This window comes from Pelodiscus sinensis, chromosome 26 (assembly GCF_052426305.1).
Source record: "Pelodiscus sinensis isolate ZL-2025 chromosome 26, ASM5242630v1, whole genome shotgun sequence".
Lineage (NCBI taxonomy): Eukaryota > Metazoa > Chordata > Testudines > Trionychidae > Pelodiscus > Pelodiscus sinensis.
In genome coordinates, this window is record NC_143077.1 from 4,534,286 (window position 1) to 4,554,123 (window position 19,838).

Consider the following 19,838-nt stretch of genomic DNA (forward strand, 5'->3'; position numbering starts at 1 on the left):
ATGGAAACCGCAAGACTCCCTTTCAGAACACAGCTCGGAGAAGGGAGAGGGAGCACAGAGGCTGCCAGTCAGCGTGGGCTTGTGCTTAGCACAAGGGTGGCTAGGGTTTTCCTCTTCCAGCCCCCGCACTGTGCTGATCAACCTGTCTCTGATCAGTGGGGTGGCCGTGACACAGGAGGAATGAGCTCTAGCACAATAGCCCTGGCCCCTCCAGCCAAGAATGTGGTGGTGTATCGCAATGGTGATTCGTTCTTCCATGGAAGAAAGTTTGTAGTGAACCAGCGCCAGTTCCTGACCTTTGAAGCATTTCTGAACGAGGTGACCAGCACCATTCATGCTTCTGTGGCTGTGAGGAATATCTACACCCCCAGGCAGGGCCACCGGATCACCGAGCTGGGGGAGTTGCAGAATGGATGCCCATATGTGGCAGCTGGCTTTGAGCGATTCAAACGGCTTGAGTGAGTAGATCAAAGTGTTAGATTCAGTCTCGGGACTTGATAGGTGACCTTAGGCACCCATCCTTGTGTGGCTATTGGGGAAGGACAAGAGATCTATAGCGCTTCCATGTGTGTTATGTTCTATAATGAGTTTGAGGCAGAGCGTGGTGAGAAATTGGATCCTGAGGGGGTGAGAAATTCATGGTTTGCCGTAAGTGTGGCTGACAGCACTGAGCTGAGATTCTTGCCTTGTTTTGATTGACAGAGCCAGCTCATGGCTTCTCTCGTGCATGCCTCATGCACCGTGCATAAGAATCAGTTTTACCGAAGGAAAATCTTAGGGTAGCCACTTTGGTGTTAAATTTTTTTTATCTTGGTTTTCACTTTCCATCAGATTATCTGCCCTTTAAAATTAATAGTTGGGAAGTTCACGGCACTTTAAATACATTTAATACTCGGGATTTTAAAAGGCACGTGTATCAGGTGTGTGTTAGCCTGAAATGGGAACGAAGAGACCTGTCTATTCTTTTAACTGCTTTGCTCCTTGGAATCAGCTGTGAATGTTTCTAGATGAGCTGGATGAGCCTGGAAATGTAAATCAAAGTGATCTTTCACTTTGCAAGAGTAAGTAAAAAGAAAAATGTACGTGCTGGCAGGGTGTTAGTCTATGCAGCACTGTGTTGGTATACACAGCTCTGTGTCTTGGGCAACTTGGGGGAGTTAGTTGGGGCTCTCTGCTGAGGCTTCCATCACAAGTGTCCCTAGAAATGTCAGCCACTGATGCCTCCTCCCCATTCTTAGGTTTTGCAGGGAGCAAACATTTCCAAATGTGTAATTGTTCTTTAAGGCAGCCTAGAATATAGTGGGCCAGATTCATTCCTGGCATAAGTCCTTTGGAGTCAGTGAAGTTTCATGTGGGATGAATTTGACTCAATAATATTGTGGAGGAAACTGTCAAGCTATATTTATCGAACAATACTAGCTGGTGCTTGGAGTCCTGGTCAATGTCTTACTCAATAAATAAAACATGATGTTCACCAAAACATGAAGTTGGCATTTGTGGTATCTGGAACTCAGCCTGTTTGGCTGAGACCTGTTTAATTCTTACAGTTTGTTTAGCATTCTGAAGGGCACGTGAAGAGAAAAGTCCAGAAGAAATTATAATTTCCTGTTGATAAGCACTTGGGAAGCAGAGATTTTATATGCAATGTGAATGGCTGCAGCACAAATGTAGGCAATACTGTTAATGACTGTCTGCAAATACCTTTTCCCAGCTTAGAAGTGGCCAGGCTAGTTAAAGTATTGACCTCGAAGTAGTCGATAGTAGATAATATCATCTTGTAATTACAGTCCATTAAAAACAAGCTAGCATTCCTGTAGCCTGATCTGCTCACAGTTGCACTTTTATTCATGCCGATGAGACTTAGAATAAGATACGACCTTCTTTATGTACAAAAGGTGGAGGAGGAGGTGGCGTTCTCTCCATGTTAGGGTGTGGGGGGTTGCCAGGGGCTGTGTACTGTTTATTTTCTTGCCTCCGTTTTCACAGCTACTTAAACCCTGGAATGAAGCAGCTTGGTGGGAGCAGGAAAAAAAATGGTGCACAGGTGAGTGTGTGGCAGACAGGCGGTTGCCTTTCTCAGAGAGCGAGTGGAGCGTGGGGCTTGGTCAGAGATTAGGGCACCTACCTGCGCCTAGCAGAGAACAGGGAGAGTTTGTCAGGGATGACTTTCTACAAGGCCAGTTGTATGTGTTGCCCTTCCTCTACCGCTCCCTACGTAAGGGCTTGGGAGGGTAGAGGAGGAGTGTGTATGTGACATTCTTCCCGCACTGATGAAACTGCAGAGGGTGCTCTCCTGCCAAACTCTTCTCAATTTCCACAGCAGGTGAGCAAGTTGGTCAGAAGCAGCCTCTGGCTGCAGTGGAAATGGGCTATGGGATTTTCCTCCTCTTGCTCCCTGCCCCACCTCCATTTAAACATTAATGGAACGGAGACTGTCAGTCCTAAACCGAACAGGGGAAGCAAGTAGAGGCTGGGGACCAGAGTAAATGGGGGTGCCTAAGAACAAAGGACTGACAGTGGTTTGGGGGTCAGTGTGACACCCCCTGTGACTGCAGCAGGCCTGAAGTCTTGTGTTAACATTCCACCTTCATCATTCGCACTCACACCTGTACACACACTTAACCCTGGCAACCTCGGTATGCACCTGGCCTTGCCAACTGCATTGTTGATGTGTGAGAGGAGGTGCTCCAGTTCTTGCCTGACAACAAGCCCCACCTAACAGCAATGAGACCATACAGCAAGCTAGGAAGTTCAACCTAAGTTCTGTGTTTGAGTGACATGCTGTGTACTGAATCTGGTCTCTAGATCCGCCCTGTTGTCCCTCAGAAACGCACGGTGGCAGCGCGATGGCAGAAGCAGGTCCAGCTGCCCTGCATTATACAGTGAGTGCCTTTCAACTTTCCCATAACGATTCCTTTGGGGAGCTGGCTTGGGAGGCTGGAGGCTGAGTCCTTGAGCTCAGGAATGGGGTGGGGGGAAAGCTGGCCTTGGAGGGGGGTGTTTCTGCCCCAATCCCTTCCAGAGCTAGTTGTTTCTGTCTATGGCTCCTCCTTTCAGTGAGAGTAAGCTTCTCCCTGTCAGGACTGAGCCATTCTGTAGAAGTAAAGAAGCCCTCTGGCTCGACATATTCCAGCCCCTGCTCCTCTAGCCCAGGGTTAAATGAATCTTGCAGCCTCATGTGTGAATTGGTTTTCTATGAGCACAATCTCCTGAAACAGAACAAACATGGAAAGCCCCATCAGTACCAGAGTTTCCTGGGCTGTTAACTGATTGGACCAGATATTGATGTAGTGTAAACACAACATAACCACATTGGCTTCAACGGGGTTAACTCTGGATTTACAGCAGTGTAAACCGACAGCACAATTTGGTCTGATATATGAAACACTGGGGCTGCGTCTAGACTGGCAAGTTTTTCCGCAAAAGCAAATGCTTTTCCGGAAAAACTTGCCAGATGTCTACACTGGCCACTTGAATTTCCACAAGAACACTGACGATCTCATGTAAGATTGTCAGTGTTCTTGCGGAAATACTGTGCTGCTCCCATTCGGGCAAAAGCCCTCTTGCGCAAATGCTTTTGCGCAAGAGGCCCAGTGTAGACAACGTGGTATTGTTTTGCGCAAAAAAGCCCCGATGGCGAAAATGGCGATCAGGGATTTCTTGCACAAAACCACGTCTAGATTGGCATAGACGCTTTTCCGCAAAAAGTGCTCTTGCGGAAGAGCGTCCGTGCCAATCTAGACGCTCTTTTCCGCAAATGCTTTTAACGGAAAACTTTTTCGTTAAAAGCATTTGCAGAAAATCATGCCAGTCTAGACGCAGCCTGGATGTGTATATGGATTATTACAGACTGAGACCTGACTGATTCTTCTGCATCCAGTGTGGGATTCAGGAATGATCTGTCTTGACTAGGGATGTAATAGTGTAGTCAGGTAACCGACTTATAGGTTAATGCTATAGACTCCACGCATTCCCTCTCCCCCACACCTCACCCAGACAGGGCCTGCTGCCACCCTTTGCTGCTGCCTCTGTATCCGAGGCAGCAGCACAGGGCGACAGCCAGCCAGTCTGCGAGGGGAGCTGATTTTTAGACTGGCTCTTCTCATGGACCAGCTCCCGCCTGGCACCCCATGCTAAGCATGATACAGAGGCAGCAGCGCGGAGTGGCGGGGGCTCCTCGGGAGTGGGGCTGGAGTGCACTGGCGGCTGGCCCCGCACTTGGGGACTATAGAATAACTGACTAACCGATAAGAATTCATGAGGTTACTCGACTATTCAATTAACTGATATTTAACATCCCTACTCTTGACTGGAAGGAATTTCATGACACGCTAGCTGGATATCACAGGAACTGTCCATCTGACATCATTGGCCGTCTCCAGGCCCTTCAAAACATTCCTGCTCAGATCAGTCTGTAGCTCCAACCCCGTCACTCCGCTGTTCTCGATCTCTCCACGGACGTCACTAAAGTTGAAGCCTCTTATCGTATTTGTGGCTCTTTGCAACCCTGCCACTCTACTTACCTGCTCTTGTGTCTCTTCTGCTTCTTCTGCCTACGGCACCTGCCTTTTTTTATTGCTTATCCCCACGCTGATCTAACGATCTCTCTAGACTTCCAAACCCTCCTCCAGGCCCACTTCCTCCATGGTGTCTCCAATTAAATTAAATGCCCAGCTGATGATGGACAGGAGGGGAGGCTGTTGGCTGTGGTTATGCATTTTTTTTTAAATGTCAACATGTGCATGTGTAAACATTGTCCACATTTTGATGTCCTGCCTTTCCCCCACCCTTCTTAAATTGCCTGTTCCTAGGGGTCAAGGTGAGGTAAGTCCATGCTGCGCTTTCCTCTCGCATTGCCTTGTTCGCTCTGCTCCTACGTTGTAGCCTGTCTTCCCTCTTCTTCTTGTTGTCGTCTCAGGCTACAAGCTCTTCGGTGAAGGAACTACCTTGTACGTCTTTACAGCCCCTCGACCCAATCCTGGTTGGGACCCATCAGTTTTACCACTCCCCACCCAAGAATTCTGAGCTGTTTAATCGTGTGGCGGCTGGAGAGCCACAGGCTGAGATGCGTGGAACGTTCTAGAGGCGTTGGCTCTTTCTTCCTGGGGGCTGTGTACAATACGGGGATTGGGAACAGCGGCTCATCACACACATTTTTTGCCCTTCTCTTAAAGTGTTTTCCGGAATGGAGATTTGCTGAGCCCCCCTTTTCGACTGCTGCTCTCCAGGAGCACCCTGCTGGAATGGGACACCATCCTGGGCCTGCTGACGGAGAAAGCCAACCTGCGCGGCGGAGCTGTCCGAAAGTGGGTACCCATAGGAGGCACTACTGGCTTTTCCTTATCTTCTGTCCATCTGGTCTACGTTGTGTCCCCTTGTACTCTTTAGTGGTTAGTGCAAGAGGACCAGGAGTCAGCACACCTGGGTTCTCACTCTGTTTCTGCCACAGACATGCTGTTTGGCCCCCGTACTCAAGTTTTACCCTCTGTAAAACGGGGATTATATTTACCTCTTGGAGGCTTGGGGAGAGTTAATGTTCATGATGCTCAGGTGAGACAGGCTATAAGCAAATCTTCCTCCTCCTTATATTATGTCTATGGGGGGAAGGAACTACTACCGAACAAATGTAGCTTGCGCATTAAATAGCTTATATTGAAACACCCTAGGTCACATTCACCATGGTGTAATAACTCCACTGACTTCAGCAGAGCCCTTCTTTGGCCTGTGTTCTGTGTTCGTCTCCCACTTTCTTGATCACAGTTCACAGGAGGGATCATTTGCTGCTCCACCCTCACCCGCCCCACTCCCAGGCTTTTTATAACTCCCTTGCTATCTTCTCCCATAGACTCTGCCGGCTGGATGGAATCCCAGTCTCCAGTGGTGAGGAGCTGGTGAACGGTGAATACTATGTGGCGGTAGGGCTGGAGAAGTACAAAAATCTGCCCTACTTTGAACTGCTGGTGCCGAAGAATTCTCTACAACGGGCATTACGGTAGGCAGGCAGGCAGGTATTTGTAGTTTAGAGAGAGGACCAGCATACTGCCCAAAGCTTAAAAATAATCTTTATATTTACGCAAAATCACTTCAACAAGGAGCCGACTTTCCGTGATGCTCTCCGGGTGTGACTGGAATCTGGCAAAGAGCACTCTGAGGTGTCCACTTAGAAAGATGGGGAGCCAAAAAAATGCATGCCCTTCCCCCAGGCCCTCCGGCAAAGGGATACACATTTTTTTAATTAAGCATTTCAGTGTCATGGGCTGTTCTTAACGTATATAAACCACTCTATGAAATCCCCATGTCCAGCACCAGAAAAAGCAAGTAGATTGGCTGAGTTTCCTGTTATCACGTAGCAAGGGCCAATTGGGAATAGCAACAGATTTTGCTGGTTTGGGTTTGGCAATGGGATATAGAACCTTCCCACCTCTAGGAGGTGCTTTCAATCCAGCCTGGGTCAGCAGTGACTAAGAGCTTTTTAAATATATAAACCGTCTGCTGGCTGTTTAGTGCCCTGTGAGAAATGAGTACAGGGTCTTGATTAGCTGAGCATCAAACAGTTCTTCACAAGTGTCACCAGTTGTCATTCCTGTGGGTGGTCTCAGCAAGGCAGTCCAGGATGGACTAGGTCATGGAGACTGCTCCCTGCTCAGGTTAGCATGGAGCACGCTGCGGGGGGAACCCGCATGGATACTACCTGTGCTCTGCCTGGGCTGACAATAGAGATCTCCAGGACTGTCAATCCAGCACCTTTCACCTGCACTGCACCTGCTTATGAATGTACAAAAAAAATAGCCAGGGTCAATATCTGGGCATGTGCATCGCATGGACATACCCCGTTGTTTGAACGTACGGGGTCTCAACCTGCTCAGATTCCATTTTCTGTGTTTCAGGAACCATCCGAATAACAGACGCAGGATCCACAATCAGGGGGTAGGTAGTTTAACCTGTGTGGGCAACGCCATTTACACTACGGACCAGCCCTCAAACTGGATTAGACAACGTGTGTCATTTACGGACAGAAAGTAGATGCAGCAGAAAAGCTGCCTCTGACACCAAATCTCATGCAATAGCCCCGGATACGAGCAATAGGACTGGATTGAAAACAGCCATCTTCATTTCGTTTCTCTCCGTTTTAAGCACTGGTGTTCTCCTCAGCTGCCCGGTGAAGGCATCTCACTTGCCTGCTCTTTATACCCTAAACTGGGTGGGCTTTGTGAGGCTTTTACATTCAACTCGGTGGCATTTTTCTGTTTGGACACTCCAGCTTAATAACACCTCTCAGTTTAGCTCTGCCTCAGTCCCCACTGAATTTAAAATGTTGGCAAACCTGCACAGGGCAGAGAAGATGAAATGAGAGAACAAGAAGGGGGAGCCCTGGCATGAAGAACAGGTTGCACACAGAAACTCTGCCAGGGTGTGTGTGTGTGGGGAGAAGAATGGAAGGGTTGGATGTGGGGGAGAAGTGGAGAGAGCTACATGGAGTCCCTGAAATAGAGGAGGGTGGCACGTGGGGAAAATGGAGGATGCAACTCAACCTACAGAAGCAATGAAGTATGCAGCCCTATAGTAGGTGGCTTATAGGGAGCACGTCTCATTAGTAGATCTTAAAGTGCTTTGCCAAGGTGTATTATCTCCATCCAATAGAAGCTGCTGCACAGCAGGCCAGAAACACCCCCTTCTTGTTTAATTTTGGGACCTTGACTTTCTCAGATCTCATTTTCTGAGGGCCCTGGATGTGGCACCCTTTCGTCTGGTGCGCCAGGGCCCAGGAGTGACAGCAGGAGACATTTGTGTAGCCAGTGACAGTTGGGGGTCTCCCTTTTGCTACCTGGTGCCCCATAGAGCTGGCTTGCAGATCTGAGCTTTTTACCACTTCACGATCAATAAAGCCAGCTGTTCCGAGCACCCGTCCTGGAATGGACGGGAACACGTTCTTGTTTGAGTAGGGAGTCGATCTTGCAGGGATCGTAGCTGCAGGATCTGGGGTCCATTGGGCACTCCACTGAAAATGAGCTGTCCCAACAAGTCCAGGCTGCCAAGTGCTTTTCAAGGGCTGTCTGTCTTGTTTCAGTAAATGTAACGTTTCCTGTTCTTGTCCTTAGTTTGGTAAACACTATGCCAACTCCCAGGCTGCAGCTAGCGACTCTGCCCTCATCGAGCCACCTCAGCAGGTAATGAATACGGCAAGCACTAGGTGCAGTCCATAAATGCGATGCATAGCAGTCCTGTTTTCATGACTGAACACGTGGGATCCTGCCAGTCAATTTGGATGTGTGCTGGCAGGGCTAATGTCTCTGTAGAATCAGTCTCTTGTTCTCACAAAGCTCTAGATTAAGAACAAACTAAGGAAGTTTATTGTGAATGTTAATTTCAGCTGGACTATCGCAGGGTACAGTCCACAGGAACTGCAGAGAAAGACAAGACCCCTGTTCCATCTCCAGCAGCGCACAGACAAGCCAGGAAATATCCATGCAAAGAGTCGTCTGTTTTCCATGCTAAGCCTGTCCGTGCAGGGCAAAACAGGAAAAATAGCAGGAACGTGCAACACTGGCCTGACCAAGGTAAAGAACATCATTCTGGATGTTTAGGCATTAGTGGCCTTAGACTGACAGCTCCCTTAGCATCAAAGCAACTCCAAGGTGCTAAAGGGGAACAGTCCCTAGTGTGTCTCCTGACTGCTGTTGTAATTCCATTCCTTCCTCTCCTCAACAAATACACCAGGGTGGAGACTTGTAGACCTGAAGCTGAAATACTGAACTCTGGAGTTGCCTTGACTTGCATCCCATTGTATTTGTTGGTGCAATAATTATAGAGCATGAAAGGTGAAAAGCAAGTATGTGTCTGAACACCTAGCAGTAACCCAAGGAAGGAACTGAGATGGATGTGGAGCTGCTCTGCGGTATCTTAAGAATCCTTAATGTTGACCTGGTTCTTTTATTGTATATTACATTCCTATATTGGTTTAGTTTAATAGGGAGCTGCAAGGAAAACAAGCAGGAAGGAGAAACAATGGATCAGGATAAGGCTTCCCCTTAATAAGTCCCCTGAAGTTTAAGAGACAGTTCCAGGATGGGGAAAGGCCTGGGAATTAGAGATTAAAAGCATTATAGCATTTTAAAAAGGTGTGTGTGGGGGGGGGGGGGGGGGGGGGAGTCTCGCTCTCTCTCTCTTGTTTGGAAGCTGTTTGGGGAAGTTAGAGTAGCTAGGCCTTAGGTTACTGTCAGGGAATGCAGTGTTGGTAAGAGAGACCAATGTCTTCGAATCATTTTTCTCTAAGTGCTTTGTTCCTGTTACACAATACTTTGGGCTAAGAAGGCTGCATGATCATTCTATTCACTAGTCACAGACCCCTGAATGAAAGAACCGCAGGTACCAACCCCAGTCGGGCCTGTTGGGTAAGCGTGGTCCATGTCCAGAGCCTGGTCTAAGAGTAGGAGAAATGCATGATTCCACACCAGGAGAGGCACAAGGCCTAACAGGTGGGGATGAGGGCAGTCCGAGACGCATAGAAAGGGGACAGAGGTACAACTTGGTCAATAACTGTGGCAAGAACACTTTTTTTTTTTTTTTTTTTTACTTGCTGGCATCTCCTTAATGAACTGACCCAACGTTCATTTGATTTGCCATATAAAAGTTTCAAGCGCTAAATGTGGTTAACAGCTTATTAATGCTATTTCCTCTGCCAGAAATATGGTAGATGGAGTGTAAGGCACCCCCAAAAACAGTAGACCGGACCTAGCCATTCCTATAGCTTGAGCTGCACTATGCCACAGCTAGTGTCGTTGATATCCTCTTAAGAGCTTTCTTCTCCTCACAGAAGATGGAAGTGTCTATAAAGTGAAAGAGCAGAGGAGGGAGATGCGAGGTGCCCAGGAAGTAGGGGAGGATGAATATACAAAGATGGAGGTGCCTGTTGATCAGGTATGAGGTGTAACTCTCTTTGGTAAATTACTTAAAAGATCTTTCTTTTCTGAGTTACTAACTGTCCCAAAGCTTTAGGCTGCTACTGTGGGAGAGTAGTAGTTCCCACTGGGGCCCATGGAGTTACGCATATCTTGCAGCAGGAGAACCAGACCCCTGGAGACAAGTGTTCCAGGGAAACTCTCTTCGGAACTTTACATAAACGTTGAGAAACAAAACCTTATAGAAGCCATCAGAGGCTCCTCTCTGCAATACAAGCTATGTACTGTAATGGGGCAGTTGCCCCGCACTGGAGTATAAAGGGTTAAAACAGCCCTGGGAGAGAGCTGTAACTAGGAGCCGATTGGAAGAGGGCTTGTGGTTGCCATTTGGTAAATGCTGAACTCTGAGCACCTGTTTGATGAATCGAGCAATTGCCCAAGTAGCATCTTCAGTTTCATCCCTTGTTTTAAGTAAAATTCTCTTCATTGTATTGGTGCAGCCACAATTTCCCTCTTCAAAAGGTGTGACAATGGAAATAACCACTGGGTGAGGGTTCATGACCGAGTACAACTGCATTCATTTCAGCAGTAGAAGTTTGTAGAAGTTCCCCTGGAGACATTTGTATGAACAGAGCAGATGACTAGAGCCCTGCAAATCCATTTTTGCAGATGGGATGCAGATACAAATTTTGTTTCCAAGCAGGGCACTAAATATAGGATCTCAAAGGCAGGGAAGCAGTTGTCTGCAGCTCATAGCCTATGAGGCTGCTTCCCTGCCTTCCAGATTCTATATTCCCCCACTGCCCCCCCCACCACACACCCCATGTACAGACTTGATTTTTGAGGATTCGGATCTGATGTGGATACCTTTTTGTAGCTGCACAGGGCTCTAGAGATGGCTTTTCTACAGGGCTGTAAGTCAGACAGTTCTCCAAGAGTGGATACTTGGCAATAAGAGAAGTTTTCCCTGATATTTTTTCCTTACCTTCTCCAGAGAGCTGCAGAGACTGTGGAAGAGGAAGTCATTCCAAAAACCAAAATGACTGCTCCTGGCGAGGTGCTGTTAAACAGTCCAGTATATTTGTGAAGTGTATGGGTTAGAGAGAGACAGCAAAAGTAAGTGAGTTAAGATTAGGGTTTAAGATGCAACTGTGGAATTAATTTAACCAGGGGGGTGCTCACTACAAATGCTTAGACTGATGCAAATTTGCCAGCCCCTAACTGACTTGTAAAGCAGCTGCTACAATACAAGCAAAATAACTGCACACAGCATCAGGGGAATGCTATGCCACTTACTGCGTGATAGTGTCGCCTCATGTAACTGTTGTTGTGGAAACAAACATTCATTGTAAACAAAACAATAAACTATCGAGGCTTACATTTTGGATGTTTAAAAGCTGGACTGCGGCATTCTCCAAGGTGGCTGAGGTTTGGCCTCCCCAGCTAAATGTCACAGCCTCCAGCTGCCCTAATCTATAATACAGGCAGTCCCCGACTTACGCGGATCCGACTTACGAACGGGGCTTTCTCGCCCTGGAGGTCGGGGCGAGAAAGCCCTGTTCGTAAGCTGCTCCGGTGCCCCTGGTCTGCTGGAGACCGTCTCCAGCAGACCAGGGGCACCGAGCGGGTTCCCGCGCCTCTGAGGCTTTGCCAGAGCAAAGCCTCAGAGGCGCGGGGAACCGCCGCTGCTGACGCTTCAGTCCGGGAGCCTGTGGTCTGCTGGGGACCGTCCCCAGCAGACCACAGGCACCGGGACTGAAGCCGCAGCCGCGGCGGGGTCCCTCGCCTCTGAGGCTTTGCCAGAGCAAAGCCTCAGAGGCGCGGCACCCCGCTGCCGCTGCGGCTCTGCTCCCCATGTCCCTGGTCTGCTGGGGGGGGGGGCCCAGCTAGTGTGCTCCCCCCCCCCCCCAGCAGACCAGGCTTTTGTTTTGGACTCTGGGGCAGAGCAGCTGGGGCGCTGCCGATTGGTCCTGCAGCGCCCGCTCTGGGCACTACTGGACCACCCTGGCAGCACCCCAGCTGCTCTGCCCTAGGTCCTGATTCAGCCGCTGCTGGTCAGTTTCAGCAGCGGCTGAATCAGGACACCTGGGGCAGAGCAGATGGGGTGCTGCTGGGTTGGTCCAGTAGCACCGAGGAGCGGCGCTACTGGAGCAACCCAGCAGCACCCCAGCAGCACCGCCCCAGGTGTCCCCAAGTCAGCTTCTGCTGAAACTGACCAGCGCTGACTACAGGAAGCCCCAGGCAGAGTTGCTCTGCCCCGGGCTTCCTGGAATCAGCTGCTGATCAGTTTCAGCAGCAGCTGACTTGGGGACGCCTGGGGTTCTTAAGTTGATTCTGTATGTAAGTCAGAACTGGTGGTCAGTTTCAGCAGTGTCTGAATCTGGACGCCAGTTCCGACTTACATACAGATTCAACTTAAGAACAAACCTACAGTCCCTATCTTGTACGTAACCCGGGGACTGCCTGTATTGCAATGTGGCCTGTTATAATTATTCAGATGCTGGTACCAAGTTTTTGCAGGGTGCATCTCTATTAAATATGGAGGCAGAAGTATTTTATTTCATCCAAATTAGGCAGAGCCTTTGGGCTCAGATAAGTTGCCAGTGGGGCTTTTAGGCACGTAAAGTTTGGATGCTTCTGGTACACATGGAATCAGCTACTCAATGTATTTAACAAATCACTTCAATCACTTAACAGCAAAGTATGAAATTTTTATTTTTTTCAATGAAAAAAATCCCAGTTTTATTTTTTAAAGAGATCTATTTGGAGGCAGTAACTTTTCTCAAACCACTTTTCACAAGAATTTTTAGAGATAATGCATTTCTTCTTATTGCATATGTTAAGGGACTGCCCCTGTTCCTTTTAAGTCTGAATTTTAAGTCTTTGATCTTTAAGAGCACTTCTGACCTAAAGTCAATTCCCTAATGGAACACTGTGGCCTCTGGGGTGAATTTGGAATCATGCATTTTATATTTACTTCAGAGGCTGGGGCAACAGTTCTTTGTCTGCAGATCATAACCTGCTGCCTTCTGCAAATGCTGGTCTTTCATCCACAGACCTCAAACTGCTATACAAACACTTATTATATGAGCCTCACAACCTTCCTGTGCTATAGGTAAGAATCACAAGTCCCATTTTAAAGGTGTTTAAACCGAGGCACAGAGAAGTCCAAGGGAATATATAGCCAGGCTATGGTATAGCGGGGAACAGAACTCAGAAATTCTTAATCTCAGACCCTGGCTGAGACCATTCTACAACATCACTATACAATACCATGTTAGTTACATTAAAAGTCACTTGTACTGTCTTGTCTTTAACTGGGAAAAGGTTGGGAGCACTGACAGATCACGGAAGGCCCAGACAATGAGAAATTACACCAGTGACTCAGAGGAGGAAGAGAACTGAAAAAGCCATTTCAATTTTGAAGACAGAAGAGTTTATGAAGTGACTGATGAAATGGAGACCAAGTTAGCTTTACTCTGTGCAGTGGTGGATAACAAAAGCAATTGGATTTCAGATTCATGTAAGACCATAAACTTTGATCAACTCTAAGGATATTTTTTAAAATGTGTGTGAAACAACAATGCCTTCATTATCTGAGTTTTGGAAAACAGGTTTCAGGTGAACAATGAGTCAGATACATAATATATTGTTAAGAATATAAATTTAATGTAAACGCTTTTCTTCCTTGCTTTGGGAGGAGGATAGAAAATACTTAGACTCACATTTTTTCATTTCAACAGTCAAAGGAGATGGTTTGTATCTGAACAGGAGGGATTTAATGTACTTAATGTTTTACTGTACAGAATAATTCTAACATTTCTAAAATGTTTGTCAGGAAACATGCTCCAGGTTACAAGTGCCCTTTTCAAAAATGTTTCACAGCTGTTCTTTGCTCAGTGCTTCTTCATGAGAGCAGCACAATTTTTTTCAGCAAATAATACATTTACCTCCAAATCCATTTGCAGGGAGGTGAGGAAAAGGGCCATTAAATTATTGCCAAATTTGCCAAATAGCTGCAGCTAATTTTTTTTTTTTTAAAGAACAAAACAATTCTGGTTTTGTTAGAAATGAACTGATTTTGGGAATAGCCTGCTATTGCCCTCTTTGTAGTACCATGCCCAAGAGAAGAGTCCCAGATGGATATGTAAGTGGGTAGTACTCCCTATGGGCAGTGAGAAATCTCTGAAGTTGATGTATTTTATAACCTTTCCATGCAAACTTTCATTCCACTCGGTCATGAAAGGGGCAGCCTTCCAAACATCTCTGGAACTGAGAAACTAGCTGAGTTCTCAAGTAAGCAGAAAGTGTCAATCCTGGATGGGACTCTAGCTCAGAGCAATTGGTAATTTATGATCTAATAAGTACAAGAAAAGACACAGATGGTCCCTGCTCTAAAGAGCTTACAGTCTAAGAGGCACACACAGAAGAAAAGACATTCTGGGAAAACCCAGAAGGAGACCAGTAAGAACAGTTCAGTTTATTCAGCCTGTGTGTTCTTGAAATACTGTGATGTAGCAATTAGAGTACAGGGGGGAGTCTTAGTGCAGTAGCTACCTCTGTAAATAAGCTTTGTGAATTATTTTCTTCTGTCCTGTGTCAGATATTCCCCTGATTAATATATGAAGATTTTTTGTTCAGAATTTAAAATGTACTGTTGAGCAAGGAGAGGACTCTTCTCTGCAACACAGTTGCTGACTTTTTTTTTTTTTTACACAGTAAACTGATTCCAAATCCCTCGCTGTGTGGTTGGGGATGTCAATGTGTCAAGAACTGGGAGGTACAATACAAGTAGATTGCACCATGGTCTCCGGCAGCGTGAAACCTTGGGAGACACAGAAGGAGGGCAGAGGAAGATCAGGGTAGTTTTCTTTGCAGGGGGTTCTGTATCTAAAATAAGTAGTGGGGGCTCAAATGCCAATATTCGAGGCCTAGTGCCCCAACAGAGCAAGACCTCAGCTTTGGAAAGGCAAAGACTCCAACTACTGTTTTCAGAAACCTCCTTCCTTAGATATCAAAATTCACCCTTCCACATTGCCTTGGATTTAGACCATGCCACTGGATGCTGATCTGGAGCCAGAGAGACGGGGGTACCCATCCCCGAACAAGGGCATTCCCTTCCACACAATCCTTTCTTCTTCCACTGTCGCTCACTCTTGCTCATTCATAGAACCAGCTATGCACAGAGCAACTCCCAGGGCAGTAAGCAGCATTCCTACCACAGCTCCTAAGGAGAGAGGACATGCAAAAATGAGAGGAACTGTGAGCACTGACCACTAATGTGTTAGGCCTTGTCCTCTGTTCAAATGCTCTAGTGATGGTGCAGTCTGAGTAGCAAGACAGTGAGGATCAGAAACATGCTTGTTCCAGCTGAATTTCAGTAGCACTGTTAAGGGCAGGTTCTAAGACTCTTTCCCTCACATCTGTGCAGAGACTTTTTTGTCTATTAACTATATTATAAAACTGTTCTACAAACAGCATAGGCTACGTCTAGACTGGCATGATTTTCCGCAAATGCTTTTAACGGAAAAGTTTTCCGTTAAAAGCATTTGCGGAAAAGAGCGTCTAGATTGGCACTTTTTGCAGAAAAGCGTCCATGCCAATCGCCATTTTCGTGATCAGGGCTTTTTTGCGCAAAACAAATCTGAGCTGTCTACACTGGCCCTTTTGTGCAAAAGCTTTGTGCAAAAGGACTTTTGCCCAAATAGGAGCAGCATAGTATTTCCGCAAGAAGCACTGATTTCAGACAGTAGGAAGTCAGTGTTCTTGCGGAAATTCAAGCGGCCAGTGTAGACAGCTGGGAAGTTTTTCCGCAAAAGCAGCTGCTTTTGCGGAAAAACTTGCCAGTCTAGACACAGCCATGGTGTGTGAGTATAGTAGAGCATAGTTCTTAGGAAAACTGTCCTTATCTGATGTAGTAGGGAAACCTTATTAACGCTGTGCTAATAGCAGCTGTGTTTAAATACAAGGCTAGTGATTAGCACGGGCCTAAGGAACTGGACCTCACCCCAATGAGTTACACACTCCAGCTTGCAGCCATTTTATGGCATTATCCAGTGTTACACTGGACTAGGGAGAGGAAGAATAAGCTTCATCCATATTTTAGGTGTTAACAGAACATCTTTCTCATAGGGAGGTCTGAGTACCCTTCACTCCTATTGATGTGAACTGTACAGCATGGCTCTATATCTACAAATCTCACCCTCTCTCAATGATAATCCTCAAAAGCTGAATAAGCTCTTATTGGAACACGATATCTTCACACTTTCACTTTGCTTAGTTTCTTCCCTCTCCCTAAAGCATTCACAGGGTAACATTCTTGTCTGCCAGAGCTTACCCATGGAGGTGCTCCTTAGTGTAAAAGTAATAAGTTGCTACTGGTCGAGTAGAATTGTCCAGAACCTAGTTTCAAATCCATCAGAGAGACAACAGGAACTGGTGATCACACACCAATTAGTGCTAGCTTATATTCATCCATGAGAAGGTAGGATTAGCCAGATCACCATTCTCTACCTATATAGGGCAGGTGTCCTCACTAAATCCATCCCCAACTCTGATAAGGTGAACTACTTAACTAACCATATACCTTGCCTCTAGAATTACATGATCTAGCTAAAGAGCATATCAACCATGATAACCTAGACAGATGTTCATGGTATGGTGCTGAATACCAGGCTGTGTGTGCAGAAGATATATATAAAAGTAATGCACTGAAACATGACATACTTTTACCACCAATATCTTCTCCAAGCATCTTCCCAGTTAGTACCGTGACTATCAAAGCCAGAGAGTTACAGAGCGGCACTGCCAGGGACAGGTCTGAAATTGAACAAGGACATGGAGATACAGTTAGATTTTTTTTTCTATGAACACAGTTTAAAAACTAAATTTTGTAAAAATCACTTTCCCCTCACTAATGCAAAAGTGCTGCTACTGTGAGTGTATATATAGGCTTGGAAGGATTAGATTTTTAGTAATAAGTATTGATTTCACTATAAAAAAAATCAAATTTACAGATAGGCAAGGTAAAAAAAATGCTGCTTGAGAACTTAATATATTTTAAAAAAACTTACTTTATATGTTTTGATGTGATATAATTATTTGTTCGTGATTACAAAGATTTAATATTTTGCATCTCAATAGCTGTCATTAAAATATTTGTCTAACGGCCCTTCATAAATCCCTGTGATTTAAAAATTTAAATGGATCAAAATACAAAAAAAGTTTAATAAATGTTGATGTCATCTGTCAAAATTGAAGAATCATAATCAAATTCTATCCAGCCTAAGATATGTGAAATTGATTTCTCAGATGGGCCACAGAACTCTTCAAGGATGACATGGTCTATCTAACCCTAGCTATCTCACTACATTGAAACATAATAGCAAGGACTAACCTGTGGATGCTAATGTGAGATAATAGATTATTGATCCACATTGATTAAACAGAAATGGCACCATGTACTAGGAGGAAAACATAACATATTCAGTCACTGCATATGAAATGACCATATACACATCATGAATGCTATTTGAGGCAGTGAAGCTAGTTGTTAGAGTGGGGGATTAGGAGCCAGGCTTTATTAATTCTATTTCTCAATCTACAAGGAAGTGTGGTCTAGCAGTTAAATCATAGGGATCTGTTTGTGGTTGTGCCACTGACTCCTTATGTGAATTTGAGTCGGTCACATAACTTCTGTTTCCTAGTCAGTAAAAGAGAGACAACACGTAACTTACAGTAATTATATGAGGCTTAATTAACTGTGTAAAGGGCTTTGAAATCTTCAAGGGAAAAGTGGTATCATATGCAAGCTAACTGGAATATCACAAAGGATAAAATTTCCAGTAAAAAATGTCAAGTCCAGAACAGATATAATTAAATGATCAAGAAAAGTAATGTTAAAGCCAGATTAAGGTACATACATTCAATATTATCTCCATCCAGGATACCTCCCCCCTTGGCACCACCTGAAATGGTTTGGAGGTTTTAATACCTTGTAATTGAGGCACAGGAATTTCATCTCTGCAAACAGCTGCAGCACCCGGTTCCCTTTCTTCACCTTCTCCAGTCCCTCTGTCCCCGTCTTCAAAAATGGGTTTGTCCCTCCCCACAGAATAGCCACTAGGACCAGTGCAGACACTTCTCCTGCATAGGGATGTTAAATACCAGTTAACTGAATAGTTGATTAACCTCATGAATTCTTTTCGTTTACTTGAATTTTCTATAGTCCCTGGGGGTGGATCCGGCAGCCAGTGTGCACCAGCCCCACTCCCAAGGAGCCCACTGCAACCCCACACTGCTGCCTCTGTATCAGAGAGGCAGCAGCGCGGGGTGCCAGGCAGGAGCTAATCTGTGAGGAGAACCAGTTCCCCTCGCAGACTTGCTGCCTGTTGCCCCGCACTGCTGCCTCTGATACAAAGGCAGCAGCTTCTGTCTGAAGGGAGGGGAGATCTGAGCTCCCAGACGCAACGCGATCTGGAACTGAGCCAGGCTACCTGCCCGCCTGGCTCCTAATACACTTTAAATGCAGAGTCACAGTGGAGGTAGATCTCAGACCCGGTGCAAGCCAGGATTGAGCTGGGCTGCTGGCCAGCATGCTAAAAAGTTTTCTGGCAGGGGCGGGAGGGAGGGGGAATGCATGTAGTCTATAGCATTAACCAATACATTTTTGCTTATTGGTTAATCGACTACATTATTACATCCCAACTCCTGCAACACAATCACAAACCACCACAATTCAGGGGTTATTTGTGTCTTGTGAGTTTCTCACTTTAGTTCCTACATCAGTCCTGTGCCTGCCACTGTGACTATCACAAATTCCCTCACTTTCTCTCCCTCTCCTTCTGTTTTAAAACCCCAATTATGTAAATGCTGAGCATCCAGAACTGTTCTACCCCTTCTTCTACGCTTCCTGCTCTCTTTACCTCCATACACTCTCAGCTTTGTGCCTTCCCTCATGTACACCTACCTGCTTGGAATAGTCCCTCCATGTGTGCTAAACCATCATTTCTTCAACAAAGCCTCCTAGCCAATGATCTCACCAACCTACCCCACATAAAAACTATTGTCTGTCTGGACTTTTTCTTACAATGTCTTATGTAACACGCCAAATACCTTTACAGCATAACAGAACTGTTAATACAGTGTTTAGTAAATAACAAACAACCTTAACTGTGTTGTTACTAGCTCTAGCCCAATCATCACATTTGCAAACCACAAATGAATGTCAGATGCTAAAAAGCTCTGAGCTTTTATGGTGCATTATGTATTTTAGAATACTGCAGAAGACGGGACAGACCTGTTTGAATGCTGCTGACAGTGCAGGGTTTTGCAATAAACATTACTATGTAATGGTCACACAGGTTTATTACATACATTTATTTGTGCCGCAGTTCTTTTTCTGTCTATTTATTATTATAGATTATTCCAGTCTATGAAAACAGGTTCAACGGTCAGAAAACTGGGCTTGACTGCATTACTTTATGGGTCTTAATAGCAGTTTACTGTGACTCAGCCCGTACTGGCTAGAGCTGTGCTGGCACCCAGAACAACTCACTTCCTATTTCTGGCACTCCCCCAATGTCACCAGCCTGGAACCATGAATCATTTGTGCTTTCGTCCAGAACACGCGTATGGTGAGCAAAAGGAGCTGAGCAGCTTTAAAAGGCCTGGCTCCATCATGGTGCCCTTTAAAGGTGATGTCCTGAGAGGCTGCTGCCCCCGGCTCAGTGAATAAGCGGGTGTTTGTACAGAAGGTCAGTGAAGCGCCTTAGGTCCTCCTGTGGTCTCCAGATGGGAAACCTTGTCAATGTCATACAGTGTGTGTGTGTGGGGGGGCTGCCCGCTCTTCCTTTAGTGAGCCCCCCCCAGGCCCCAGCACTGGGGAACCCTCCGACCAGCCTCTTCCCCTGCACCACTGACACTGAGGACACCCTGACT

General features: G+C 46.1%; 2 protein-coding genes across 5 annotated transcripts in view; one reads left to right on the forward strand and one right to left on the reverse strand.

The window, feature by feature from the left end:
• Positions 1-14,601, forward strand: DCDC2B (doublecortin domain containing 2B). 3 transcript variants are annotated; one of them, XM_006117549.5, is made up of 11 exons: positions 1-458; positions 1,987-2,044; positions 2,806-2,882; positions 5,175-5,306; positions 5,846-5,992; positions 6,888-6,927; positions 8,100-8,168; positions 8,372-8,558; positions 9,815-9,918; positions 10,894-11,015; positions 13,227-14,601. In XM_006117549.5, exons 1-10 carry the CDS (start codon positions 1-3, stop codon positions 10,984-10,986), a joined length of 1,365 nt encoding a protein of 454 aa, XP_006117611.3. In that variant the 3' UTR covers positions 10,987-11,015; positions 13,227-14,601. The 3 variants fall into 3 exon arrangements, with proteins under 3 accessions (XP_006117611.3, XP_089629549.1, XP_075764806.2); XM_089773423.1 differs by having other exon boundaries at positions 10,894-10,956; XM_075908691.2 differs by having other exon boundaries at positions 2,827-2,882.
• The window catches only part of TMEM234 (transmembrane protein 234), a 6,616-nt gene continuing 324 nt past the window's right edge, over positions 13,547-19,838 (reverse strand). The window contains exons 2-5 of one of the 2 annotated variants that reach the window (XM_075908697.2): positions 17,893-18,044; positions 17,296-17,362; positions 16,626-16,718; positions 13,547-14,724 (exon numbers count right to left, since the gene is read on the reverse strand). In XM_075908697.2, the coding sequence (XP_075764812.2) occupies positions 14,666-14,724; positions 16,626-16,718; positions 17,296-17,362; positions 17,893-18,044 (371 nt within the window). In that variant the 3' untranslated portion in view covers positions 13,547-14,665. Of the gene's footprint in view, positions 15,127-16,625; positions 16,719-17,295; positions 17,363-17,892; positions 18,045-19,838 lie in introns of both variants that reach the window. The other variant, XM_075908695.2, reaches the window with a different exon arrangement.

Bases quoted from the DNA above. Each gene is read 5' to 3' on its own strand.
- DCDC2B (XM_089773423.1), top strand. From the start codon at position 1: ATGGAAACCGCAAGACTCCCTTTCAGAACACAGCTCGGAGAAGGGAGA. The intron at 2,883-5,174 runs GTGAGTGCCTTT...CTTCTCTTAAAG, and splicing joins CAGCTGCCCTGCATTATACA to TGTTTTCCGGAATGGAGATT. The intron at 6,928-8,099 runs GTAGGTAGTTTA...TCTTGTCCTTAG, and splicing joins GCAGGATCCACAATCAGGGG to TTTGGTAAACACTATGCCAA.